The sequence below is a fragment of the Limanda limanda genome, chromosome 12, assembly GCF_963576545.1.
Source record: "Limanda limanda chromosome 12, fLimLim1.1, whole genome shotgun sequence".
NCBI lineage: Eukaryota > Metazoa > Chordata > Actinopteri > Pleuronectiformes > Pleuronectidae > Limanda > Limanda limanda.
Window position 1 is genome coordinate 9,881,571 of NC_083647.1, and position 24,246 is coordinate 9,905,816.

At 41.7% G+C, this 24,246-nt stretch overlaps 3 protein-coding genes across 3 annotated transcripts in view; 1 reads left to right on the top strand and 2 right to left on the bottom strand.

Moving 5' to 3' along the window:
• The window catches only part of prkd3 (protein kinase D3), a 46,811-nt gene extending 41,798 nt beyond the window's left edge, over window positions 1-5,013 (bottom strand). The window contains exons 1-2 of the mRNA XM_061082685.1: window positions 4,828-5,013; window positions 3,082-3,701 (exon numbers count right to left, since the gene is read on the bottom strand). Of these exons, the coding sequence (XP_060938668.1) occupies window positions 3,082-3,348 (267 nt within the window). The 5' untranslated portion in view covers window positions 3,349-3,701; window positions 4,828-5,013. The remainder of the gene's footprint in view (window positions 1-3,081; window positions 3,702-4,827) is intronic.
• A 1,081-nt stretch (window positions 5,014-6,094) lies between these two features.
• Window positions 6,095-14,121, bottom strand: mocs3 (molybdenum cofactor synthesis 3). Its single transcript, XM_061082645.1, has 13 exons — window positions 13,896-14,121; window positions 12,843-12,975; window positions 12,636-12,728; window positions 11,503-11,623; window positions 10,584-10,662; window positions 10,265-10,378; window positions 10,089-10,197; window positions 9,451-9,513; window positions 8,778-8,941; window positions 8,634-8,681; window positions 7,991-8,087; window positions 7,186-7,293; window positions 6,095-6,281 (listed from the first exon to the last, which is right to left on the bottom strand). Exons 1-13 carry the CDS (start codon window positions 13,986-13,988, stop codon window positions 6,124-6,126), a joined length of 1,380 nt encoding a protein of 459 aa, XP_060938628.1. The 5' UTR covers window positions 13,989-14,121; the 3' UTR covers window positions 6,095-6,123.
• A 1,013-nt stretch (window positions 14,122-15,134) lies between these two features.
• Window positions 15,135-23,298, top strand: qpct (glutaminyl-peptide cyclotransferase). Its single transcript, XM_061082710.1, has 7 exons — window positions 15,135-15,319; window positions 17,829-17,975; window positions 18,338-18,619; window positions 20,789-20,956; window positions 21,415-21,514; window positions 22,369-22,485; window positions 22,573-23,298. Exons 1-7 carry the CDS (start codon window positions 15,188-15,190, stop codon window positions 22,788-22,790), a joined length of 1,164 nt encoding a protein of 387 aa, XP_060938693.1. The 5' UTR covers window positions 15,135-15,187; the 3' UTR covers window positions 22,791-23,298.
• Window positions 23,299-24,246: the final 948 nt, after the last annotated feature.

Genomic DNA, 24,246 nt, shown 5'->3' on the forward strand with positions numbered 1-24,246 from the left:
ACCAACAACCCTCAGTGCTTTTCTTTAAAGTGTAAATTCCGCAGTAAGTTTTGGCTAAAGTGCTTCTTCCTGGATATTCAAAAAATGCCATATAATGTAGGGTTGGAAGGCGGAGCTATGGCACACCTACCTACCACCCTTATCCCCAGTACCCCATCTACACAGACATCATTGTCGAGGTTTGCAGATTCCCACTCCCAAGCAGCCACTGTTTGCCCACCTTTGATTAGAGATGTGTTAACTTTTTCAAAAATATATTTATTTCATGTTAGAGAGACGTCCAAAATGGTTAACTCTACATAAGCATGGTTTTAGCAAGTTTTAAACACAGCTGGTGGGATGAGCCATGTTCAACCCATAAATGTTGATTTATTTTTTATATTGGGTAATAAATGTGGCATTAAAACCGGAATTAAAAGTATTTCATCAAACAACAATCATATAATTTAGTTCACAGCTCACAAAACACATTTATCTGTGTAGTAGCTTTAAAAGAGTTGCTTTCAATTCAACTCTTTTCCTGTTACAGATTCTTGCGACTGTGCCAGTTTTACAGGATCCATTTAAATATGCAGTGATGAGATTTTCTGCTCTGCGGACCAGAACTGTTCATAACTAGCTAGTGAGAATCAGCAGACCTCGTAAAGAACAACAACATTACCGTGCTCCTCTGGAATGCCAACTTGGACAACATGGAACCACAGGACACAGGCTGAACACAGACTGCTCCTTCAATATCCTCCACTTGCTGCTCTGCACAAGTTTATGCTTCATTCATTTTTTTCCCCTTGTTTATGCTTTAAGCACCCTCAAGCAGCAAATGCAGCTCTGACCGACCTAAATGTTCAGATCCTGGGGGGCTGATGAAAAGTGCTTTGTTTAATCACCCTCTTTTTTTATCCAGTCAATGATAATTACAGACACAAGTGGAGCAATCATCATTATTCACAAGCGTTTAAAACAGCGACGTGTGGATGCACACAGGAGCCATTTCATTATTCCAACAGGCTTTACACACCATTAATCCCACACAGCTATGAAGGGCAGGGCCGATCCATGGGCTCAAAATAACTGAGTCACAGGTTTACAGCACCGGCATAAGTAGAGAAATATCTATCTATCTATCTATCTATCAATTTATCTATCTATCTATCTATCTTTCTCTCTCTATCTATCTATCTATCTATCTATCTATCTATCTATCCATCTATCTATCTATCTATTTATCTATCTATCTATCTCTCTATCTATCTCTCTATCTCTCTATCTCTCTATCTGTCTGTCTGTCTGTCTGTCTATATGTCTGTCTGTCTGTCTGTCTGTCTGTCTGTCTGTCTGTCTGTCTATCTGTCTGTCTGTCTGTCTGTCTGTCTGTCTGTCTGTCTGTCTGTCTGTCTGTCTGTCTGTCTGTCTGTCTGTCTGTCTGTCTGTCTGTCTGTCTGTCTGTCTGTCTGTCTGTCTGTCTGTCTGTCTGTCTGTCTATCTATCATCCAACCATCATTTTATCTACCTATCTACTCACCTACCTATATAGCTAGCCACCCACCCATCAGACATTACATCTGTGCTGTCATGGCGTGGGGCGTCTTTAAATCAGAAAACCAAAAATGTAAATGTTTTATCCCTATTTTCACTTATAAACAGACACACACACACACACAAACTCAGACACAGGCCACACTCAGCACCAACCAGCAAGAACCTGCCAATTAAAGCTGGCGCCATTGATTTAGACTTAAGATATTCTCACACGGCCAAATACAAGATGGCAAATGATCTGGAATGACTCGGCCTATACATGTGGTTAAAGCCACTTCTTATACCGAGGTTGTACAACACATCATAATTGTTATGGAAAATGAAGCACTTCCAAAATCGCACAGGAGGCCGAGCAAAAACCACAGAGTACTTCTGTGCATGTGAGCTTGTATGCGAGCAGTTGCATTATGTTAAGTCCAGCAACATTACACCGCAATCTAAATAACTGCGGCTACTACATGGTGTCCTGAGGATCATCGGTGCTGTTGTGTCTCCTGCGGTATCTGAGTCATGTTTGGGGCACAAGGCCCGGACGTCTGCTCTGGGAACAAACCTTAACCGATGAATAGGTTAGAGGATGGCAAAAAAAAGAAAAAGAGTGCATCGTCATGTTCTGCCTCTGTTACCGTCAGGAGCATCTCTACAAACTGATTCTGCAACTGAAAATGCTGAATCTTTAGGTAAGGGACAATATTTTAGGGGCTGGTATTTTTCCTGGTTTCTGTTTCTAGTTTGATCAACATGCTTCGGTTTCCTGTGAGTTAATACATTGACTGAAATGTATTAGCTATTGAATTTTTAGGCAATACGATACTTTTTTGTTAGAAAACACATCAATCTTTGCTATGGATACGCCCGGTGTTCACCCTTCTCCTACTAGAGACCCTAAAAAGGAGAAGTTTGGAAACGCTGCTGGCCTGGTTTTACTTTGAAAAGTCCAGGGTAGAATTTTGGTCCGCTGAGGCTGAGGTGTAGAGCGGTCGTCCTCCAACCAGAAGGTCGGTAGTTCGATCCCCAGTCTTTCCCATCTGCATGCCGAAGTGTCCTTGGGCAATATGCTGAACCCTGAATTGGCCCTCATAGAACAACAAAAGTGCTGCTAATAGATGCACTGTATGAATGTGTGTGTGTGTGGGTGAATGTAAAACTGTACTGTAAAGAGCTTTGAGTGGTCATCAAGACTAGAAAAACGCTTTATAAATACAAAATACACAACCAAACAAACCATTTTAGTCTGGACGGCAAGAAACTTAGATGTTTTGAAACACTTGCATTTGCTTCCTGACCAGGCCTTTTCGGTCATGCTGTAGCCTTCGTTGATTTGTCAGGATCCTATCACACGACCCAGGCATTATATATGTAATAAAGAAACAAGTTTGACTGTAAACAGTATTGAGCGAGCTGAAATCCTGACCTTGATATCTGTTGTCTACACCAGAAGCCCCAAAATATGCCAGTGTTCGACAACAAAGTAACTGTTGTGGGTCTCCATGGATTTGAAGAAAATGTGTACGGTGCGACTCATAATAAAGGCGTCCTTACCTTCTGGTCCACTATGGAGCACACCAGGTCCTTCACGGCGGACAGCGACAGGTCACTGGCCTCCAGGTTGACCGTCTCTCTGGTCAGTCCGATCTGCAGCAGGAAGGACACTCCGTGGAAGGAGCTGCGGGAGTTGGTGGGGCTCGGGGCGCTGTGGCTGCCGTTGGACAGCCGCGTGTAGAGCGGTCCAGGCGACGAGGGCGGGTGGTGCGGTTGGAGAGAGTGGAGGTAGGCTCGAGGTAAGGACGGGGGAGAGGAGGCAGACATTGGGTTTCTTCCAATGGCGACGTGAACTGCTGAATAGTGGAGGATTCAGAGTGGGGATAAACTCTTGGTCCGGGGGAATCTTTGGTCCTCATCAGTCGCAGTGACTGAGCACTGGATGTTTGTTTTTTTATCAAAGTGACATTGTTTCTTTTAGAAAGGAAGAGGGTAGTGACCTATCCGCCCACCTGGGCTCACACACCACACACTCATCAATGAAGTGGGAGGGTGATGGAGGAAATGTCTCGGGACCATCCGCGGGCGTGTGCAGTAGAATCTCCGCCACAAGCTTCATACCCTGCAGTGGTGTTCCCTCTCCTTACTGAAGTCAGTAATCCTCTCCGACCACAGGAAACCTGTCACCGCAAACAAACACACACACACAGGGACAAACACAGAGAGCTGTTTTCACAAAGAAATAAACGATTCATCTTTCAGAATACAGTGGAGAAAGTGATGACTGGTGGAGCTCAGATGTATGAATGAATCAGATCTTTCTCTTCACAATGTGAACACTTGTGAAAAAAACAGCTTTTCACTTAAAGGGGGTGAAAAGTGGTTCTCAAACAGAGGATCCGGGTCCCCAGGGGTCCGTGGCACTCTGCCATGGGTTCATATAAAGTCTCCAGTATAATTATCAAGATATATTCTGTGTTCTGTGTCATAGGTTGAAAACACAATTATAACCTCTCTCTTAAACCACTTATAGGTTTAATTAGGTTTTGCGGTCCTATGTTTTGTTTTGTTGTGGCGTGTTGTGCTGTGTTCGGTTGTGCTGTTGGGTTGTGTTGTGCTGTGTTGTGTTGTTCTGTGTTGGGCTGTGTTGTCTTGTGCTGTGTTGTGTTGTGCTGTTCTGTGTTGTGCTGTGTTAGGTTGTCTTATTTTGTGCTGTGTTGTGTTGTGCTGAGTTAGGTTGTCTTGTTTTGTGCTGTGTTGTGTTGTTCTGTGTTGTGCTGTTCTATATAGTACTGTGCTGTGTTGTGCTATGTTGTGCTGTGTTGTGTCCTTGCATTGTTTTTATTGTGTGCATGCCACCTCCAAGTGTTAGCTTTCAGCTAACCCATACTGCCTTTAAGTGAATGAGCCATGCTAAAGCAGCCACAGTTTAAACTGAAGTGTATTATCGAGCTCTTAGTGACTTTAACAAACATGTCACAAGTATAACTGCTACACGACCCATGCTCGTGAGTCAAACATGACACGTAAAGCCTCACCGATGCGTTAAAGTTGACAAAGCGCATCTTTTCCTGTGTTTACACGAGGGTCAAACTGCACAAACATCTGGAACCGCGGCTCCTCCACATCTGCACCCCTCCCACTTTCTATCGGGCTCCGCTGGCAGAACACGAGCCGAGTGGAGAACTCCAGCAAAACAAGTTATACAAGAGCCCAACGTGCACATCCCAGTAGAAGTGAACCCGTTAGGAAAAGCAAAGCAGCGAACGCGTCGAGTGGGGAAATGATCCAGAAATGATACTTTACCTTCCCAGTGAGCGAAGGGCGCGTTCCTCTCCATGGTGAGCGGACTGAAGAAACTTTTGAACTCCATCAACTGAGCCTGAACTTTTTTACTATCCTGCACCTTTCTTCTTCTTCTTCTGGTAGTTTTACGCCAAAAGCGCAGCGGCGTCGCCTACACGCAACGAACACCGCGGAGGAGAGCCGAGCCGTCCATTTATTTGTCTTGCTTATCTTTTTATTCCAGATTGTAAATTCATGCGCATCTTATTATCCTTCTTCCAGCTGGGACTACTCCCCCCCTCCTCCTCTGCTCGACGAGGAGAAAGAGCCGCGGCCGTCGCTGGGGCTTGAAGTCTTTTTATTATCTCCGCATAACTGACTTTCCATGTGTGGGGAGGAAAACTTGAACTACAGCGCCTGTGAGGCAATGGCGACTCCGCTGGAGCTCGGACCGAATGCGCATGTGCTTTTTTTCTTTTCCGTTAGTTCAACTTGGTCATGCCAAGAGGAAAAAAAAAACGATCCCACACACGACCCGGTTCAGTTTGAAACACACAGCTTTCCACAGTGGAGTCCAGGCGTGTGCAGGGGCCCCTGAAGGGATCCACGTGGCCCCTTGGATGACAAGAAATACACTGATTCACTCATAAACAATAAATAAAGAAGGATTTTGATTTTAGATTTCACTCTTCTGTGTCATCTATCATCCTGCAAACAGCTTGACTCTTTTTTTGAATATTTTGTTAATCTTTTTACATCACAAAAACAGATAAGACACAGATAACGAAACAGAAAAACAAACAAACTACAAAATCACACAACAAATGCACCTTTGCATGGGAATCCATGCCACATCCAAAATTTGCAGTGCATTCAATTTCAGAAAGTGAGGCAGAGCCTAAGTGAAGGCTAGACAGCCCAGACCCAGAAGGTTTGGGGCAAGACTGTTTTTCTAGACTGATGTTTAAATTAGCAAATTGGGTCAGTTGTAATTTATTGTGTTCAGAATAGTATCCAGTTCTAGAAAAAAAAGAAAGTATAAGTGTAATGTTATACATATTTAAATAAATGACAGAAAACACAGGAATATTTTTGCAAGGATGCTTGTGTGTTATCTAACTTCACGCTCATGTTATTGATGACCTCACACACAGCAGATTACACAACACATTTTAGGAACAGGTCAATTGCTCGCTCGACATGTGAGGTTTTGTAACTCGGCGATGACATTTAACACAATCTACCTACCCTCCACTGTAGAGGAGGGGGAAAAAAACAGAGATGCAGCGATTGTTCAAATAAAAGTTTATTGATGGATCAATACTGTGGAAATGTGGGGTCGATTTTCTTTGACCAGGACGTGAGGCCTCCGCGGATGTCCTTCACTGTGATACTGTCCACTTCAGATCCACTCATCTCCTCCAGCAGCTGCACTGCTTTCTGAGAGTCGTTACCCAGCTTACAGATCACATACACTGGGGGAGAAAAACACACAGATCTGTCACAGTCTGGTCACAGTGATGGGACTAAATTATAAAGTGAATTTGCTTTCGATTCAACTTCCAAACTGAAAGAGCACAGAGAGACTATGCCATGGCATATCAGCATCTTTAACACTAATTCAGCAAATTGAGATCAGATACATATACCATGTACGTAGAAACCTCTGAAAACTGCTCACATTAAACACAGGCCAGATTTTTTAACGTATGGAAACAGAATTAAAATCATCCCTAATAAAAAATCTAAATTTTCAATGAAAAAATCTCAATTTCACCTGTTCACAGATATAAGAACTCTAAACACGCCTTAAGTTTTACATAAAGGTCTCATTATTTCTTAAAAAAATTGACAAATGTCAAAATGTTAAAGAAAGTAAAAAACGATATTCCTGGATTTGACCAATATCTTAAGAGTTCCTCCCTGACCCATTCTGCACCCTGGACAGAAAGCTGCACAAAAAATTCTGTGTTTCATTTATGAGCAGATAAGATACAAATTATAAAACCTGAGTTAACAAGATGGGAATATGAATAATTCATAATCAAGACTGAAGTATTAAAGATAAAACTCCCCAAACCTAAATTTAGCTCATTGATACAGAAAGCTCCACACAGTGAATCCAGAGCACCACCACCAAAATAACGTTTTGAATATTTATTTCTCGTTGGCAGGCCAGCTGCTCAGGTTTGACCACTTGTTTTGGAAAAGAGGTCACCTAGCAACCTCATTACAACCTTCTACTGGGTGTCCAACATAAGCTTCTGGCCCGACAGTGTGAGACGACAGAGCGGACAGGGAAAAGGACACAGAGGTCTCTACGTGTCTGCTCATCTCAAACAGCAGGTACGGAGCCTGAATGGTGATTTGACTCGTTACCTGGAGGCCGGCGGTCACCTGCCGTCTGCTGCTTCAACTGGCTGATTCTCTCCTGGAATAACTGCATATGTCCACTCACTCTCTCCTCTAGACGGGAGAGTGGGATGTCTGACAGGAATATAAAGGGATATAATCAAACAGGGAAAAAAAGGTGATAAAACATTAGAGCCGGACCAATTTATCTGTTTGACAATATTAACCTCTCAGAGTCGGTGACAATTAGCATCAGTCAGAATTTTGCCAATTTGCACCGATGTATTCATTTAGAAGTTTTAGAGCATCACTGACTTTGGAGACGCTAACTTTAAAATAACCAATTGCAAATCCAGTTTGAGGGAAGAAATGTAACAGCCACCGCACTAATGGTTGTAACTATCAACCAGCACAAAAAGGACAATGACCAACATAAATCACACGTTCCTCTGAAATGAAATGTTAAAAAATGTAGCATTCGCCTTTGGAACCTGTAACGCCTACTTAGTGGTGCTTCATGGGAAATAATGAACATTTATGTTTACAGTTTGTTTGCTTAATTAAAGCTCTAGATATTAGTTTCATTATTAATGTTTTCTTTTTATTTATAGTTAATTATAATAAATAAGGTTTATGGTTGAAACTGTGAAAAATCAAACCGCAGTTACTTTGCTTTGTCAGAGGTTTGAGAATCTTGAAAATCAAATATATATATAGGACATATTTTACTCCTTAATATAAGTATCAGTCAGGCTCTGATAAACATGAAGTCAAAGTACAGAATTTTGACACAGTGAGAGAGTTTCTTGTGGCTTCATCATCAAAAGGATACTGAGAGAGAAGGGCAAGTGGCAAATGTCCACCTCCACAAGAGGGCGCACGTCCAACAAAAGATGGGGCTCAGCGTTGTCCAATATCGATTTATAATCCTGGAATTATATCAAAACAGCACAATTTAGAGAGAGAGAGAGGGGGAGAGGTGTGGCTTTATTTTTGGAAAAAGACATTGATTAATATCCACAGCTAAACGGGGAAACTAAAATGACTTGCAGCTTAATGTTGGATTTGTGGAGTAATACGAGCGTTTTAACTGCCTCTCCTTAAATCACAGGAAACAACATGGTTTCTGACTGGAGGCCCTTTGCCCAATCTCGATTACAGCCCAATCAATCACGATCCCCATCTCTGTGTTTAATGACTCAGCGACTTTGAAAGTGCCAATTCTGCAGAAATATAAACAGATGCAATCCACCGCCGCTGCTCCTGCTGCCAAATGGAACATGTTTTTCTTTCCCATAGAAAATCTACAGGCACATTTTAAGTCATTTCCCATTTGGGGCTGGGTCAGAGCTGAGATCTAATCAGTTTATGAATGCAAATGAAAACGGAGAAAAGTGTGAGTAATCATACAATAAACAGCGCTAAATACAGGAAGTCACGCAATGGCTGACTGCTGCGTAGGATATACTCCCTACCTGTACAGTGATCCTCTGATTCCCGGAGAGGAGGTGGAGTTTGCGGCACTGAAACACAGGGAAAATGAGCAAATAAGAGAATTTTCCGATGATTAAGGGAAAATGACATATTCAGTCACATCTGTTTCATCTCTCATGACCAACCTTATCTGTGGCGGCCGACCCACAGAAGCTCTCATAGTCCACGAGCTTGGTCACGCTGGGCTTCTCTCCACACACTGCGCAGCCGGCCTGCTTGGGCCGCAGCTTGATGGACCTGAATCTGGCGTCTTGAGCGTCAAACATCAGCAGCGTCTGGCCGCAGGAAGCTGGAACGCCCAGTCAAAGATAAACGCCACTTTGTTAAGAGGATCACCACGCAGCTTGATTCAGAGAATCAGCAGGCGTGTGTCCCATTCGTGTATGAACACCATAGCAACACGTTGTATGAACACAACACTGTACTGTTCCCCGGGCTGACGCATCAGAGCCAGGTGTTGGCGCGAGTATCACAATGCAGATCAGAAGGCCCGACAGAGTGAGTCTATTCACTGACGTAAGTCTCCGTATAAGCATGTGAGCGCTGAAACCACAGAGGCTTCAGGAGACAATGGCCCACGAGTAGTGAGCGGACTCCACAGGAGGGAAACTAAAATATTCCTTTTTTTGTTTTGTTACATCAGAGCGGCACAAATCAGCATTTCTCATTACTGTCTTCGATACAATGAAATCCCTTCTGGCAGTCGATGAGTGCTGATTCATCGCAACGACTGAACAAATTGGTCAAGGGTGGTTCTGCATGCAACGTGGGAGTGAGTGATGGAAAAGCAAAGGATACAGCCTTGTCCAGAGGCGATCTTCACGACTTCTAAGGCCTGCAAGCAGCCCATTGTCCCTGGAACTTCAAGAAGAGTGGAAAACGTTACTATGAACAACAAAGACTGTGACAATGACAAGTAAGGTCCGGGCCACACTGGGTGCACGTGCAGCGTGTTCCGGCTGTGGAGCTGATCTGCTGCATCACGAATGCGGAGCGGCTACATGTGGTTTCTGCTTTGCCTGCAGTATTTCTTTGAATATAAGTACTCAACAAAAATGCCAAGACTCGTGTTTACAGCCATGCATCTCCTAGTTCTGCAGTATAAATAAAAACTTGAAGTGAACGGATTCAGTCAACAGAAACACTGAAGTGCTTTTACTTTGCAACAGGTCCAGCAAGTGTGCTAAATATTTGTGACAAATTAGACGGTTAGACATTGACACTGTGGTGAAAGATCACTGTAAATTTTGTGAACCGCGTAGTGCGAAAATAGGTAAGACCCCGACTCTATTGAAGAAGCAGCACGAAATGTGTCTCACGCAGGCAGTGTAAAAGCTCCAACCTGATAACATGGGCGCCGAAATGACAAGTAAGATGTTCAGTGACGCACGTGCACCACTCACGCATCCAGTGCGACCTAGGCGTAAAACACTCACCCACTCCCAACACCCCTCCGTCGGAACAGTTGGTTACCGTCTCTGGGGGAGGGGGCACTGGGTACAGACATCTGTAGCAGGGGCCTCCACGGTAATTATATACTGTCAACTAGAAAGACACACAAATTGGTTTACAAATCAGAGAGTGTGACGACTCTGAAGGCTTCCTGCCTCACCTGTCCCTCCATTCTCAGAGCGCCTGCTGACACCAGAGGTTTCCCACTGAGGACACAGGCGTCATTCACCAGATAGCGAGTGGGGACATTGTCTGAGCAATCGGCCACGATGTCATACATGACGTCAGCAAAGTTAAGGTGTCACCAGAGTTTGAAGATAAACAAGATCAGTTAAGTAGGTTTCTGCTAAATTCCAAAAGGAAACAATAAGCCTGAAATGGACATAGCGGTTGGCAGCTGTAAGAAATATTCATGACAAAGAATTAGCCAGCAGCAGATCTGCGGAACAGATGTAGGTGGAGGACTCTGAGGCGGCAGGATACTGTTGGATGAGTTGCAAGGCGTTCTCCGGCGAAAGCTGCAGGTGGTAGGGAATACACTCGACAGTGGAGTTCAACCTGCAGACAAAAAGTCAGATTCACAGAAGTCGGTTATGATCGTCTATAATTGTCTGATTCATCACAGACAGATCAGTATTATATGAGTACTATTGACCTTTAAAAACAAAGCCCATATCAGGGCGGTGCTGGTGTTTCAGTTAAAGCAAGAACAGATCACAAAACAACAACATGTGAGCTTTGAATGGGACATGGGATCTGAGTCACATGACGGCCGCCTCCCTCCCCAGCCCCTCTGTTAATCTGTGCTGTTCATCTCTCAGCTGTCAAAGAGGTGAGGAAACTAATAAAGACTCATGCACTATGAATGCAGCTAAACTCATTAATGAACAATGAACAATAAAAGAAGGAATACTTTGTAGTGTACGTGTAACGCAGCATAAAAACACTGTCCTTTTCTTTGCAAGTCAGTGAAATTACGCCCTCTTGTGGCCGTAAGTCATCACTGTGTGTGTGCTAACCACAGTAGGCCGACTGTGAGGGAGAAAAGCTGCCTCTGAAATAACATGTTTACACAATATTTGCAGACTGGGGAGGAATACACAACCAAATATAATCTGTGGTGAGACTGGAGTGCGCCAGCATACATTACACAGCAACCCAAGGACATATAAATACACCAATTATCCTTGTTACTGAGTATTTACTTATATTTAATTTACTAATAATACTTTCAGGTAAGATTTGGCACAAGTGCGCAGGAATACATTATGTCAAACACTTTTAATCTACTAGAGGATTGGTAGGATTGACCTCTATGTACTGTATATTGTACGACACTATGTGTAATTCGATGTAGGATCACTTTTTTTTAAAGTATGCACAGGAACCAGTCAGTACCTTCTCACTGCATTGGCAGCGGACAGAGCCTTGGCCTGGCCCTGGTTCTCCTCCCCGTGCAGCACCTGTCTGTGCAGGTTACTGAGCTCCACCTCATCGTAGTCCAGCAGACCCAGACGCCCTGCAGAGACACAGAGGAACCGGTCAGGGAGAAATGCTTCAGTATTAATGACAAACCCTGATAACGCTTGTGAATCGTGACAATTAAAGTCAAACTGAACAGGATGTGTTTGGCAGACTTCACTGGTACTTTCTATCTATAGCACTCGGTCTTTGCCTTTTCTCAGAATATGTATGTGCTTACCAAATCCAGTGATTCTGTCCCTAACCAGCAGTTGTAGAGAAAGAACTCAAACATTTTACTCAAGTAAAAGTACAAATCATAAAAAAAATGTGCATTAAAGTACTGCATTAACTTTTCCACCTGAGCAAAGGTAAGTATGTATTTGCGTTCAAATATACTTTAAGTATTAAAAGTAAATGCCTAGAGTAGCTTATTTCCTAATGCATCACTCAACTACATCATCAGCTGTGTCTACCACACATTCTGTTTAATACAAGAATAACACAGACGTCATATTAATAAAGAATGCTGCAGATGTTGATACTAAAAATACTTCTAAAAATACTTTGTTATGTTTCTTCGCCAGTGATGCTGCTGCTGCTCTCATTGAAAAGGCTCTGATGATATCTGCTCACTCTGGTTGAATCAGTGGATCAATTCCCCTTTATCTGTTGATTACTTTTAAACTATGAGAACATGTAACGTAATGCATTATAAAAATTGTGTGGAGTAGTAAGTACAGATATTTGGTGAAAAGTACCCCAAAATAAAACTACTTAAATAAAGCACAGGAAAAATGTTCTTAAGGAAAGTGAGGAAGTAAATGTACTTTGTAACATCCAATCACTGTTAACCAGCATGCTGTTATTAACATAACTGTACACAAACTCCAACAGTTATCCTCAGCCCGTGGAACCAGAATGCTTATTTTAGATTCTGCTGATCAAGACAAAACACTTGATGTCTCAAGATTTCATAACACTAAATGTATACATTTAGTATAAAATGAAAATTACAGAAGGGTTATGATTTAATCAGTTGGACACGATATCACATGTAGACCACCTACCGATGCCTGCTGCTGCTAGGTACTGCGCCAGGGGGCAACCGAGTCCTCCACAGCCAACAACCAGCACTGACGTCTTGGATAAGTTCAGCTGACCTGTGGACAGTCCAGACGTTCTCTGTTGTGATGAGTCACACCATAAAATAGAGCTGACTTGACAGAGTGTGTACTCGGCTGTGTCCTAGAATGACACTTGCAGGTCATCCATACCTTGTACACCCAGCTCGGGCAGCAGGAGCTGTCTGCTGTACCGCATGATGTCCTCGTTGCTCAGGGCCGGTTTGGCTTCCAGTGGGCTGAGGGGCGTCACTTTGTCGTGAAGCTCCAGTGCTGGGGTAGGACTCTGAATTACAACACAAGACAATTATTAGATAAAATAAAGGACACGTCTTTGTTCGGGAGCTTTGGTCCATTTGGCATCAATCTACCTCTACAACATCACAAGCTTTGATTATTTCTCAAGATTTGATCTGGTAACTGCATCCTATTAATTCGGAAACATCCAGTTAGGACTTGAGAGTCTATTTTCTATCCTTTATGATAAAGTATATTTTTATTTATTAGATAAAAACCACGTCTATTTATTATTATATCACATTAGTATAAGATTACATTCTCATTTTATTTTCATTGAGTATTTATGTATCACATGATGTGACATGGGTGTTGTGTGACCACTGCCTCCTTTCAAAGAACTGGGCTCATTATCCTCACATCTCATTCATTATGACATGTGACGTCTTATTCCAAACACTTTGAAAAGGTTCAGTGTGGAGAATTTAGTGACATCTACTGGTGAAGTTGCATATTGCAGTAGAATACCCTTCCCCTCAACCTTGTCTTCAAAACATCCTATGTTCCCACAGTTGATAATGATCTATTTTGTTGACATGGTTGAACATGTGAATATCCATCATTACTGGGGTCTTAGTTGAAGGTGGGTTTCTGAAGGAGAACAATAACTTAAGTTTCCTCTTCACACAGGGGGAGAATATTAGAACAGCATCACCAGAACTGATCTCACTGAACTGCCACCTGTATGAGAACTTCATATGATAACTAGCTAGCTAGATTATCCATGTTCTACTACACATAGGAGAACCTGGGTCTAACGAGCTGTTTTGCTAACTTTTTGTAGCATGTAGCTCTATTCAAATGACCAAACTAAACTACTGCACTATTGCTCTATGACACAATTTAAACATTGCATGACTTGATTTAACACGTGTCTAAATAATGGTAATTTTCATGAAACTTCCATACCTTCTCCAGCTGAGCCAGCTTGTTCCTCAGAGCCTCCAGCTCTCTCTCCTGCTCCCTGAGCTGAGCTTTCAAACTGCGCAGCTCCTCACACATCACTGCTGCTGCTGCTCCACACAAGCACGACACTTCTGTTAGGAAACTATCAACAACGTGTCACCAGGACAGACTTTATATCTGCGATCAGAGTGTGGACATGTCTGAAGTGTGGAGCAGACCAGGCAACGTACTTCCGGGTTAGACCACGTGATAAGGGACCACGTGGTGGATGACGTCGAGGCGCTGTGATGGGGCTTAAACGGAAAATGTATTTAACAGGTAAAAATAAAATAAATTTGATGAAATAAATAATTCCCATAAATCGAAATTAATGTCTTCCTCTTTTGTTAAATTATTGTAGATAATTTATTTTAATTTACTGTGTTTTTACGTTTTCTATCATCATCTTGATTGTTTGTCATTACATTATATTTACCTCACATTAATGTTGATGTTCCCAACTTTTTAATTTGCTTGAAAATAACATAATGTTGAACCAAGATTTTGTCAAACAAAGAAAAGAAAATAGATAATAAATAAGTATTTCCAGTATAAGAACCCTCACAATTACATATGGCAGATATTATTTAATAATTTACCTAATAAGTCCATAATAGTAAGATAATACTTTAGTAATTCATTATTTGTTTTATTATGTCTATATATAGAAAATATTTGATCCAAAAAGTTATATATGACTTAGTAATGGGGTATTTGATTATTTATTTATTTATTTTATCTTATTTTCGAAATATTCGTCCGTAATTGTTTGAAACATAAAATATGAACAGTAATATATTTCTTGGTAAAACCTTTTTTTTTAAACGACCTATTACTTGGTAATAGGTTTTTTATTCAGTTGGTAAGTAAGAGAGTTAGTTAGTTATTTATTTAGCTAGTTAGTTAATTCATTATGAGACAAATATGTACATTATTTTGTCAAATTTTAAGGTCCCATTTAAAATGTTGTCCAATAATCAGAGGACACGATGAGTCTCACTGGATTAAGTCCTTTGACCTTACACTGTTGGTTTGCTGGTGAAAACGAGCAATTATCTTATTTTGTATCACTATGTCAATATTGTCCCCCCCCCACACACACGCACACACACACCCACCCACACAAAGACACACACACACACACACACCCACACACAGAGCAGTATGGTGACGCTGTGGTGTAAAGAGCCTCAGGTCCTCCCTCTTGCTCTTCACATGACTGCAGCCCTGTGAGCTCTCACACAGGAGGGAGAGGAATGTGCAGAGGAGCCACAGCAGCGATGGCCGAGCGGAGCCACGGTGCCTCCACAATGCACACATTCTACACTGTGTTCATCTGCTTCACCTTCATCCACTGCGCCACTGCAATCCCCTGGACACAGGAAAAGGTAAGACTTACTCTCAACACTTCACCAGGTTCAGTCACATTTGTACATTCAGTCAATCAGATAAGTGTCTGTAAAAGTGGAGCCATTTCTTTTTTGAACTTGCCACAGTCAGTGTTTTTTACGAGGCTCATGTGATCGGTTGCTTGATTAACTCCCAATTATACATTTGAATTATTTGATAATTATATTGCAGTTTGCATCATACTATATGATTGAGTACTCATACCATATATGTGTACTCAATTTCTTTTGCAATAGCTTTGGGGAAATGCAATGAATTTCAGTGGATATTTTGCAACTGTCTGTGCATATTTCCTTTTTAGAGAAATATCACCATTGCTTACTCTTATTTATTATAAGATAGGCAATAACATGTCTGAATCCATCTTTTACATGAATCAAACATGAATATTCATGATATCCCATCAGTCGTCTGCTCAGATAATTGGCACTGCTTGTGTAATCCTCCTGAGATGCACCTGGTGTACATGCCTGGCCACTCATGTTCCCTCATCTGTGTTTTCCTCCTCTTCTCTTTGCCTGGTTGCTATGGCAGCACCGTCCTCATCATTGATCCTCCAATTGCAGGTCTGAGGTATTTATAGACCTTTAAGTGGACCCCCCAATTTAACCCTCTCTGAGCTCAGTGAGCCCCACCAGCTCTTTGGATCACACGACCACATAATTACACCTTAGGCACTGTGCTTGTGCCACTGTTTAATAACAGGACTCAGATTCAGCCAGTAGTGTGGTCCAAGTTTTGCAGGTGAGGGTTTATACTGTTGTCAATGAACAGACTGAGGGAATGTGCCCCAATAGGATAGTCACAACAAACTAGGAAGAACAAGAACAAACGTGGAGGAGGAAGAACAAACGTGTGTTACTGTTATTTCCCTTTGAAAGAAGATAATTTAGCTGACATACGTATCTTGAGCAAGCCTACAATGTGATGTCAGTCAATCAGTCAATTAATCAGTTCATTGTTGAAGTTTTTCCGTAATTGCCAAACATTTAATATTCCCGTCCGATCGTATGTGATAACTTGCTGCTTTTCTCACTGTAAATTGAATATCATTGTGTTTTGGACTTAATGACAATACCTGCGTGTTCTGGAAATATGCTCACTATATTTGCACTGTTTTCTGAAACGGTAAAGACTAAATGATTAATTGAACTTGCCAATAATCAGATTAATCGATATTATTCCTAGGAAATAAATGAAAATGTCGAATAACCCTCAATTTTGAAGAGAGTGGAAAAAAAAATGTTCCACCACCTGATCCAGATCCACACCAAAAATGTATCTGGTTCTTCCTGTGACCCATTTCGAATCCTTCCACCGAGTTTCGTGGAAATCAGTTTAGTTATTTTTGTGTAATCTTGCTTAAAAGCAAATAAATAAACAAACAAACCCATAACCAAACACACAGGGTTTGTTAATCTGGATTGGATAATTCCACTATATGTTTGTCATTTCCACCACTACTACCCAGAATTTCTGTTATCTGCGAGGCTGGAGTTGTGCAAACACACATACACAAACACACACGCATGCATTGACAGTGCTTTGACATTCACAATCAGCTCTGGCCCCCCCCCGTTCTCCATCCTCCCTGTCAGTTCAGGTTGTTACCCGGACAACCGTGGTGCTTAGCAGCTGAACTTTGAGACCAAATGAAAACAGAGCCATGGGATCGAAGGATCGATATGTTTTTTTTTCTCTTAAACCTGTGACCGTAATCATGAGCACAGCGGACTGACGCTCCGCTTGAAACATGAATCTGAATCCATATTGTGTTGCTTAAGATAAACAAATGCATTGATTTGCATTTGCAAGGGTCTGTGTCTTAGAGAAAAAGAGCCCCTCATTATTCTGTGGATCCCTGATTCTGTAAAGCAGCCATTGTGCGTATTTGAAGCCACCCAATCAGTCTCATTTCACACAACTTTAATTAGCTGTCGAGTCTCTCGCTGAGGAGATGTTAGAGTGAATTCTAATTATTGCTTTTGTTTACATGAAAATACCATCTGGTTTCTCTGCACATTGTTAGAGTTGATGTTGTAGTGGCCAACTGTAAGTATTTCAGTTTTATAATGGATATTCTCCTGAGTGTCACCATCAAATCCTCAATACTGAAATAAATCTTCCCCTATTTGTGGTTTCCAGTAATAAACATGTGATTTGACTGTTGTGAGTCACTAACATTAGTGATTATTCACACCGTGTGTCATCCACATTGTTGCTCCATTTAAATCCATAACAGGAAGACCTCCACTGCCCTTAGTAACAGGTTGTTGAACTGAACGCTAATGGAAGAAAGTAGTAAACATGATTATGTTTTTATATAGCATTCTAGCAGTGATTAACGAGATCACACACCAGACTTTTTTCTTAAAATACATCCTCTATATGCACCTGTATTTCCTCTTTAAATAATAATTGAAACAAATGCTTCTTCTCGTCCATGTCGTCTCAACTTGTTGTTGTTTTTCTTCTGGTCCCGTTCAGCTCCATCACCGAGCAGTGACACTAACGCAGGATGAGATTCTCACGGCGCTGTCTCACACAGATCTGGACCAGATGTGGCAGAGGGATCTGAGGCCGCTGCTGGTCACCAGGTACCCGGGCTCTTCAGGCAGCCAAGCTGTGCAGGAGGTGGGTTCATCATTTGCAGGAATTAGACCACAACCTTATGCAGTTTGTTGTGAAAGATATTTGATAGTAATTGGAAAGAAAAATCTCTTAGACTGTGGAGAACGCCTTATTTTACTTCAACTACAGACAGCAGATGTCAGCTGATATCTTACTGTTTTTTTAAACACATTTGATGTCTTATTGTTGTTGCAATAATCACAAAATGCTGTTTCATTACAAACACTACAGATCTACGATTCTTCCTTTTCACAGTTTATCTGCCACAGACATACATCCGTTAGTTCCTCATGTGGTGATAAGTGATGGACTACTCTTTGCTCACTAGTAATATTTCCCAATGTGTGTGTTCATCTTTCTTACAGCATATCAAAACCACCCTTGGTTCACTGAGCGCAGGCTGGGAGGTCACAGAGGACAAGTTTAGGTCACAAACCCCCTACGGCCCTCTGCCCTTCACCAACCTGGTCGCCACCCTCAACCCGTCAGCCCAGCGCCGCCTGGTTCTGGCCTGTCACTATGACTCCAAGTATTACCCGCCACAGTGGCACGGGCGGGAGTTCCAGGGCGCCACCGACTCTGCTGTTCCCTGTGCCATGATGCTGGAGGTGGCACGAGCCCTGGATAAAGAACTGAAGACTCAGAAGGTATAGTGGGCTAACAATTGACTTACATATCCAACACACTACATTAAGTCAAACAACTTTTGCATTACGCATTCCAGAGTGCATTAATTATTATTTTCAGTGACAGGCAGGCCAGGTAGAGGTGTGTTTGTTTCTGTCGTAATAACTTGAATTGTAGCTATGAATCACAGCAAAGTGCTACACACAAAGTCAACACCAGTAAGCTCTCGAATAACAAGGCCAAACATGGCAGACGTTATTAGAACTGGGTGAACATCCCTTTTTTACACGCAAACATAGGAAACAGCTTTCACTTTAAGCTGAGGAGTAAGAAGAAGAAGGCGTCCTTAGAAGACACTTTATCAGTGTTGCAATGAAAACAAAGTTGAGCTTCGTAGATAAGACTTTTGTTATTGCGATGTTACTCTATATTTTTCTGCTAGTCAACAAGTGTCCATAGCCATCACACAAATCGTTGTCTGTCTTTAAAAATAGGTCACAAATGTAAAGCTTCATTTTAACAAAGGGCTAAGTCATTTACTTAACAACCTGGGAATTGTAGGTTGTAGCAAACAGTACTCAAACAGGAGTAAGTATAGCACATTTATTGGGACCTATTTGCATTTGGCACATCAGTTAGTATTTAAAGCTGCAGGATAGTTATTATAATATTAATAATAATAATCATAGTCCATGTCCCTATGTTCTCAGAAGCAAATACCTTTCCCCGTAGACAAAGCTCATTTTAAAAAACGCAATGGAGGATTAAGCCACCATTTAGCAGGCTTCAACAAAAGATGACTTTTGTGTTTAGGTTTTGACAAATCACAAGGAAAGACCAGTATTGACAAAAATAAATATATTGATGATTGATGTTTTTATGGCAGGAAGACTTTACAAAATACTGCAGATATTTGTGGGGAAATGGTGATTTCTTTTCACCAGCCTTTTCCTCTAAGCATTTGCAATGAGTCATTCAATAAGAGATTATCAATTTTGTGTATAAATTTGATTATTTAAACAAACCTCCGTAAATATCCACACTCAATCTCATTTTCAGTTGAAACACAACCCACATTGAAATGAGTGTTTCTTTTTTATAGTCGTAAACTTTTATTTGCCACCAACAATATTTAGTTGCATGTACAAGAGATGCAGAGGGAAAACACTTAGCATTCATGTAGCCTGCTGCCTTGAACGTTTCCCGTGTGACAGTTGAGAGTCCAGTCTTGGGCGGACAGTGACAGAGTCTGTGACGTGGAGATCAACCAAGGGACATGTTCCTCGGCCTCAGCTGTCTGTCACAAAACTCACTGAAGGAATAGGAATCACTCTGAATACAAACACATCGGAGGAGGACACGGAATCAGGCGCAGCTGATTCACCACATTGGAGACGTGGTTAAAATGGCATTACAGAGGCACATGTGTAACAAATCTTAAGAATGAAATCAATGTTCCCCATAAAAACTACTTTTTTTTTTTTAACCCTGCAGCTGTTTTTGTGTCGCTGTCATTAAAATGGCCACTAGAGGGCAGCAATGGAATGTATTAAAAACTGAACTGGAACATTTACAAAACAAGCTTGGGGAGGGATGTGGGGTTATAACCACAACCCCATAATCTCAATACCATGCAGAATGAAAAATATGAAAAAGTATCTGCATTCACTTTAATTGTGCGTTCATTTTCTGTGGTTCCACAGAATTGTAGTGCATACCTACACGTTTTTTCACCACTGCATTTCAATCTGTAGGAACTGGCTTAGTTTGAGCTAAACTAAAGCTGAATGGGCAGCGACCATAAGCCCCCCCACCTCACCCCACCCCCCCGAATGTTCAACCCAAAGTTACACCCTTGAAAAACCAGATTTAAATCACATGTTTTTTTCCTTGTACGAGCTGTTTGGTAACACTTTAATTGTTATAGAAGGATATTGTCTATCTACCTTAACCTTGTGCATATATATTTTATGACACTTCCGTGATTGTTACTAAACAAGGAACAGCACAAAGGGCAAGATAATATTTCTGTTTTGTAAGGAGAAACATCTGATTGATTTTTTTTATTTCTACAGGAAACTAACTCTATTGATAATGATGTCAGTTTCTTGAAATCTCAATAAAGCTGTGGTGACATACTTTTTTGGGGCATTGCTGTACAACTTTTTTCTTTTTACCTCCCACTGTAGCGCTCCAGCCCCGACCTGACCCTGCAGCTGATCTTCTTCGACGGAGAGGAGGCCCTGTTCCACTGGACGCCCACGGACTCCCTCTACGGCTCCCGCCACCTCGCCCAGAAGATGGAGAGCACGCCACACCCGGCCGGCGCCACACACACCAACCAGCTACACGGCATAGTACAAATCACCTCTACTCACCCCTTCTGTCTTAACACCTAATGACAATCTCATCCCTTCGCTCACCCTCATCAATTTCAGGACAATCTGCTTGAGCTTGATCTCCTCACACACACACTCACACACTCACAGACACACACACACACAATATTGTCTAATACAGTTGTGGGTTTAGAGGAATTCTCCTAAGCTCACAAAGACACATATTTTATCATTTGGGAGTCTTGGGTGTCCTGGTATCAAAGATAATGTATTATCTTTCATTGGTATGTACAGTATTTCTGTATCCTGGCTCTACCCAGATACTGCTACTGTTTATCACAACATTGAGAAAATCCAGTGTGGAGACACAGAGATAAAATCGGACAGTGTGGAGTGTGGATTTATCATCAGGATGTCAAAAAAGGTTTCTCCCCAGCATGGTTCACAGTCCTCCCCCCTCGACTCTTCTCCTCCAGGATCTGCTCATGCTGTTGGACCTGATCGGAGCTCCCAGCCCTCACTTTGGCAACCAGTTCCCCAGCACAACGCCCTGGCTCACCAGACTGCAGAACATTGGTGAATGATCTAACATTCTTCTATTGCTGCCTGGCACGATGAAGATGTGCCAGGCAGCCTGCCTAATTCAGCCACGAGTCATTGTACTGTAATTACTAGTTATGAATTTCCAGTCACATTACAGACAGTCGTCAGTGTGCGGAGGCCAATGTGCCAATCTGCTGACAGTTCAAGTGTTGGAATTAGCCTGTAACTTTCCCTTCCTCTCTGACTGCACTAGAGACATTACATTTTTATTTAAAATGGTAACTGAGCATTAAAGGGCCTGACAGCTTCTTTCTAGATTCAAATGGTTGGCATAATCAGAATCTTTTTTATATAAGTTTATTTCAACTTTTTTAATTAATGTTTTTATCATCGCTGTAGTTCTCATTGGTTTGAAGCGGATAGTGTCACCCATTGGACATATCGGACAATACAAGCCTCATACCATATATATCATACAGTATGAGGATTCTTGTTAGCATTTTATATATTGAACAATAGCAGATGCAGAATAGATTTATATCTACACTTTTTAAACTTACAAGTTCCATGTTTGGTTTGGTATTTGTGTTTTATTTTTCATCGTAAGTATTAAGTTTATGGTTCAATGGTAAAATATCAAGACTTAATGTATTTCTTTTCACAAGCGTATCAACTTCTTAGGGATCTTTGCCAATTTTCTTTTACAAATGTAGAAATATATCAGCTGATATATCTGATCAGAATTTGGTCTTGAACCGAAAATGTGCCTTCTTTTGTGAATGCTGGAATATGTTTACTAACTGCTCAAACCAAACCAATAGTGGGGTTTTTTCATGAAACTAAACGTACAGATACAAATTTTCACTATTTGCCTCCTGTATCCTCAGAAAAGCGTCTCCACTCCATGAACCAGCTCGCGGATCATCCTGACAGTGAGGAGTATTTCTGGCCTGATCGACCAGTCGGCCACATACAAGACGACCATATACCATTCCTGAACAGAGGTACACACTCATTAACACAATCATTTAAACATGATCTCATATGACGTGTAAAATCTGTTGGGTTCTCATCCTGTGCTCCTCTTTCAGGCGTGCGTGTCCTCCACCTCATCCCCTCACCGTTCCCGTCCGTGTGGCACACGTTCGACGACAACGAACAGAACCTGGATCGCTCCGCCATTCAGAATCTCAACAAGATCATGCAGGTCTTTGTCCTGGAGTACCTCAATGCCAGACCAGCTGTCCCTTCCATCACTTCCATCACTTCAGCACCATCAGTACCTTCAAATCCACAGAATGCTCCATAAAAGCTTAAGTTTATTTTGATGTTTCAATGCAGAAAAGAGCAGCCAACTGCATTCTTTACCACAGAGAATGTGTTTGTATAAAAACCCCTGTATGATTCCAAATCCATGTTCAAGTTGACTTTTTCTTAGTATATATATAAAAAGTCTTTCCTTTTTCTCGATACTTTTCCAATATTGAGGAAACAATTTGAAAATATGAAAGTATTGCCTAGCAAGTCAAAAGCTGCTCACGTGTGCTTTACCACAATTGCAATGGGAACAGACTGGGAACACTTGCATTAGGTCATTCACATGAATTTTACATGTAAGAAATATTACAGTATGTGGCAACGCACATGTGTCACAAGGTGTGCCTCAGCTCCAGGGTATGTGACATCTCTTCTCCTCCTGTAAATCAGCTCAGTGTTGGATTGTAAACCTGTCAGTGGCAGGAAGTGGGTGTATTTGTATTATCACAACATATTAAACACTTCATATCCTGTCATCTCTACAATAGCGACGGGGATAACTTCCTGTGCTGATCTTTCACATGCCTGCCTTTGTTTATACGTCTCTGTATTAGGAATTTTGCTCTTGAAGTCTTTGTTTGAATGTGAGTACGCTGGGGGCAAAGACGCTGATCCTGCTCTGATGCTTGGTCATTATTATACAGAGAGGTGACCTTTGAGGAAGTGTGAACGTTTTCCTGTCATTTTGACCTCATAGCACAAGAATGGAAGGTACAGTTCCTCTCTCTCAGCCTTGAAGCTTTGGCCCTCTATTCCTAGCAGCAGACCAAACAATCCCTCCATCCCTCAGCCTCACCTCGACAACAACAATCCCATGATTCACTTAATCCTATCAGGGAGGACCTCCCCTGAATTCCACACCACCCAAATCCCCTTCCATATCCAGCCCCCTCCCATGAGAACTGAACGTGGGTCGGACTCCCCCGTTTGCTGCGATCAGAAATCTTTATGAAGCCTAGAAACAACGCACACCAGCATACAGTATATCTCTGTCTTAAAGGAGACTAAAAGTACATGGTTCAACATGTTGTGTTCATGCTCCCTTTGCCTGGTAGAATAATGTTACTCGCTTGCTTTGAAGCATTTCATTTGTTTATTTTAATCTTCATTTTATACTTCCATACTTTTGTGCCGATCCAACTCTCACTCCATTTGTTCTTGTTTCTTTTAAGTACAGGTTTTGTGTTACCTAGCTTCAACCTTTACCTGTCAGTCATCACCAGTGAGACTTGGCTCAGAGACTGTAAAGAAAACATCAGTTTAGCAAATTTTGGTTATTAAAAAAAAAACTCTAATTAACTCTAATCTAAGGCAAAGACCAACCAGGGGGAGGAACAGCGTGTTTGAACAGGACTTCATGTAATAGGCCTAGACTCTATTATGGCTTCCAGGACTTTTTGCCTGACGGCAAACAGATGCATTGCTCAGGAAGTTTAATAACAGCTGAG